At 31.4% G+C, this 4,870-nt stretch overlaps 1 protein-coding gene across 1 annotated transcript; it reads left to right on the forward strand.

Annotated features, from left to right (window-relative positions):
• Window positions 1-1,300: 1,300 nt before the first annotated feature.
• Window positions 1,301-4,533, forward strand: LOC119598539. The gene is made up of 6 exons (XM_037948170.1): window positions 1,301-1,367; window positions 2,140-2,239; window positions 2,758-2,829; window positions 3,393-3,440; window positions 3,613-3,664; window positions 4,284-4,533. The coding sequence occupies exons 2-6, from the start codon at window positions 2,168-2,170 to the stop codon at window positions 4,529-4,531; spliced, it is 492 nt and encodes a 163-aa protein (XP_037804098.1). The 5' UTR covers window positions 1,301-1,367; window positions 2,140-2,167; the 3' UTR covers window positions 4,532-4,533.
• The last annotated feature ends 337 nt before the right edge of the window (window positions 4,534-4,870 follow it).

The raw sequence follows: 4,870 nt of genomic DNA on the forward strand, positions 1-4,870 counted from the left end.
TCTGCTTATGTGATTTTATGTTGCAGTTGCTTTTAGAAATCTGAAATATACAAGGGTTCCCTCAGAGGTTTGACCCCAAATATAGTGGAAAGAAATTGTTTAATTTAGTCCTTTATTTACCACCCTGGCTAACTGTACAGGCGTATTTCATTTGAATTTTAGGCTATAACATTATTATGATAAGTACTATATCAGATAAAGGAAAGGAACAATTACACAGTTCTTTATCTACTCATCTGCCATGCTGGCGTACAGCTCGGGCGTGGAAAGGCATTGCTACATTGATATGCAGTCATGTGATACTACATTCCAAATTTAGGTTGCAACATAAGTATATCTTCTAAGATATCAGATGATATGAAATAGTTACATAGTTCTCCATACATCATTCTAGGTGGTCTGAGATATAATGTACAATTGTTCGCTTATATTCTTTATTAGACAGTTTACACTTCGACATTATATTCTGTACCGATCTGCCAATACAATTTATACCCAAGCCTGATTCTTGCCGTCACAATATCACACTGTCTTGTTCTTGTTTTATATAAACCATAGATAAATGAATCTTGCGTAAACCGGTCATAGTGCTTTATGCTACAACTTTTAGGGCATTGAGAATTAATCAGCTCAGTCTAGTCCTCTTTGAAGGAAGCTTTAATGATCTATAAAATCCTAGCAAGAGGTACCCCAGGATCTATATCCACACTTTGCTTGTCAGCATGATCATGCTTAGGGATTCCAACATGCGATGGAATCACAAAACGTAAGGCCTCGTTCTTTTGCACGATGCACGTTTATCCTGATCTCATTTGCAATATTTCATGCACCTTTGTCTAGTGTTTAGAGCCTGGAGAGCACTATGTGAATCGCAGAAAATTACCCCTGAGCCTCGATTCAATAGATATTCGGTGGCCACGAGTATTCGAGCCAACTCAGTTTGCATTGTGCTAGCCCAGTCATTGAGTGAAAAACGGCTTACTTCTCCGTAGAGTTCCAACAACCACTTTTTGATGCTATTTTTTGTTCTGTATGTAAATCATGCTGGCGCTTTCCCTAAAAAAAATTCAGTACGATGCCGAACCAAAAAAAAAAAAAAAAAAAAAAAAAAAAAAAAAAAAAAAAAAGGAAATAACCTGGGAATATTTTTAAAAAAGTTTCTGAAGTCTGAGCTTATTTGAAACTCCAAATTTACCACATACATTCATAATCGTATACATGGATTCATATACAGAAGATATATTACTGAAAATGTATTGCACCAAAAAACTTTTAAGTTCGGAATCCCCGAAGGCGAAGTGACGCAACGAAGACCAAAGTTGAATTATTTTTGTTCGCCTTTCTTTAACATGACATACTGAGTAAATGTAAGTATTCGGCATCATTTATGTATACATTATGATCTCAAATACTGGTAGCAGTTCGCTTTTCGGTCGTATTTAAGCATTTTATATATGATTTATGAGAAATTTAGTCGATAGATACAATTCAAATCTTTTATTTTATTATATATTTACCTGATACTTATTATCAAAGCATATATCGTGAAAGGAAGAATAATTCATTATACAGAACAAAGACAAAGGCAAAGCTAAATTCAAAGATCTGAGATAAAGGAAAATATTGCCATTTTTTCACTTTCGTTTTACAATTATTATTGAATTTCAAACATTTCCTTGTTTATTATTTGATGCTATGTTATATATATGTATATATTTTTTTTTCATGTTTTATTAATTATCTTTTAGTTGCCTGTGTGGGAAGGAGATATTTTATAATTTATTTCATTATTCTGTAGCACTTTCAGTTTCCTCTGATATCGTTGGTGATGAATTACAAAGTAAATCAACATTTTCAAGATAATTATATTTTAGTTCCAGTTTCTGAATCATTCTTCATGGTGCTTGTGATATCTCTTACATAGTAATATATATATATATATATATATATATATATATATATATATATATATATATATATTATATATATATGTATATATATTTTTTTCTTTTTTTTCTTATCTTTTTTCTTTTTTTTAACATAGATATTAGAGATAGTTCATGTTACACATTTTGTCATTAGTTTATTATGAGAAAGTGTGCATTCTGTATAATAGTCTCATCATTTTTCTCATTTTAGGACTTGCAGATGATAATTCCCATACACTATGAATAAAGCTTCCAACAAATCTCAAGATCCTCGCATGAGAGATGCTGGGAAATCCTTTAGAAAATGGAAGGTAAGAACCAAGGGTTTAGGAAAGCATCTGTTATGTTTTTAACTTCTGTTCATACCTTTTTTCAGGTATTTGAAACTCTATTCTAGTTTTTCAAGGTGGCAGCATAAGTTACAGAATACAATCACATTGTTCAGTTAGTTCTGACATTTCTATCAATTTTAATTTGTTTTTTAATGGATAAAGAGTTCTGACATTTCTATCAATTTTAATTTGTTATTTAATGGATAAAGAGGTCCTGGACACAGACTTAAGATACTTGTTAGCCTGATAAAGAAAGTATTTTTATATTACATTTACATCATTAGCTCATTACACTCGTTTCCTGTAACCACTGATTCTCCTTATTGCTTGTATAGTGTTTTATTGTATTGTACATTATGTTGTTTTCAATGTGTGACAAGGAGAGAGAAATTTGGGAAGTTTTCAAAATCTTGGTAGATTAAGGAAACTGATTACTTTTTGTGTGTCTGTGTAACTTGGTGTTATTGATTGTAATTGTCTATTCTTGGTCTTCTCAGAAAAAGTCCAACAGAAAAGATGACAAATCCATGATGCAGGCAGAAGTAAAATATTACAAGGATAAAGATATGGTAAGTTGGTTCAACAGCTGAATATTACATATTTCATATAAGTATGTAAGAATGACAAAATTTTAACATGTATAGTTAAAGAACTGGTATGCAGTTTGAAATGATCTTTTATTAAGTACTTCATATTCTTTGGAAGAGAACTGTAACTTGAAAGTAATTAAATTTTTTAGAATTGTTTCATCTTAAACTTTTTGGTTAGGCATTTTTATTTTTATTTGTAAGTTAAAATGGAATAAAAAATGTGTATTTCATTTTGAAAAGGAGCGTGAGATTGACGAGATTGCTGTTCGCGAAAGAAATGTGGTAGTGAAAATGAATTGCCAAGATTTCTTGATCTCATTAATTTTTTTTTTTTTTTTTTCCAGTAAGGAATATATGTTTGGTATAACATAAAATGTGATGCATGTTGTGTTTACTACTGCTATTACTTAATATATAAGAATTCACAAAATTATTTTGGTATCTTCACAAACCTCTTGGTCAGTTTATCAAAGTGCTTCTCTATCCATCCACCTAGTTATAGACTGAGCCATCCCTTCTTATCAGCAGAATATTCCTTACAGACAGTTCAAGATCAAGATGGATCATCTGTGACACGAAACCGTTTGACAGTAAGGAAGATTAAGCATTTGTTTTAGAATTATGATTCAACTAAATGGAATTAGCTATTTTGTGGGGTTTATATTTTTACATATAACTTATGTCTGTGGAAGTTTTTTTTGTTTTACAGTAGTAGAATGTCTTGGAAAATATTCATTATTATGAATATTTCTTGCTTTCCAGATATATCAGGGTATATATGGCCATGGTTGTGCTTCTGGTGCAGTTTGCAGAGGTATCTTGATTTATAAATCTTCCTTTTGTATGTGTAGTAGATTTTAAAATCAGGATTAGATTATCATTTTTGTCTTAGAGTATTAAAGTGGTAGGGTAATTGAGATCATAAATTTATGGGGTATTTTGCTCCCTTATTCTCAATATAAAGCATGGAAGAGAAGTGATGTTTTGTAGCAGAGAGACATTTTACGTTAAAAAATAGAATGATAAATTTAGTTATACTTAATTGATATAACATATTTGATAATATTGAACAGCCCATAACAAATAAACTTGTTACTAAATACAAACTATGATTTGTACATATACCAGATCAATAGGGTGATTAAAATAGCATTTGAAGGGCACCCTCCTTAAAGAATCTTAGTTTAATATTTATGTATTATTTTAGTATTTGGGCCACCTGATGCTTTAAGCACAACACAACTGTTGTGCCCTTTCTGTGGCGCTCCTTTGAGTGTTGATGAGATTTTGTAATGCACATAGCAAGATTTTGAATGAAATAACATAATTCCCAAGTCACTTTTGTAGCTGGAAGCAAAGCATGTAGTACATCAAGTTCTTACGCTGGATTTTACTGATTCATGAATGATCAAGTCTCTTTTCCATTTTAACAGAAATTGGGTTTACCAAGGAAGGCAAAGCTCGAGCAGAAGCTGATCTCTGTCGTATTATTGACCTAGCAAGAAATGGATCTGTTATTAACCAGAGCAGGAGAATGTCGACAACTGAAGTTACTCCTCAACGTTCTTTTGCAGTTAAGGATAGAGTAACTCAAGAGGAAGTTGGCTCTAAAGCTGGTAATATGGTAAACCTTTGTTGCACAGAAAATTATATGTATAACCACCAGATACATCTTGCATGACAGAAGTGAAACTTAGAATTTTGTATAACTAAATTGCTCAAAGTATATTAATAACAGTTATAAAACAGATGTATAATGAGAGAGTAAAACTGAATAAATTTACAAAATAGATATCCAGATTATCCTTTCTTTCATGCTTAAGTCTATATTCAATTCTTTTCTGACAGCTCTTACATTCACTACCATAATTTCAACTTTTTCTTTCATTACATCTCACTCACGTTCACCAATCCTCCTTTGTTTAATATTTTCCTCTCTATTATTTTCTTACTCCTAGTTCCTTTCATTTTCCTTTCTCTCTCTCTCTCTCTCTCTCTCTCTCTCTCTCTCTCCCATCCT

Source organism: Penaeus monodon, chromosome 41 (genome assembly GCF_015228065.2).
Source record: "Penaeus monodon isolate SGIC_2016 chromosome 41, NSTDA_Pmon_1, whole genome shotgun sequence".
Lineage (NCBI taxonomy): Eukaryota > Metazoa > Arthropoda > Malacostraca > Decapoda > Penaeidae > Penaeus > Penaeus monodon.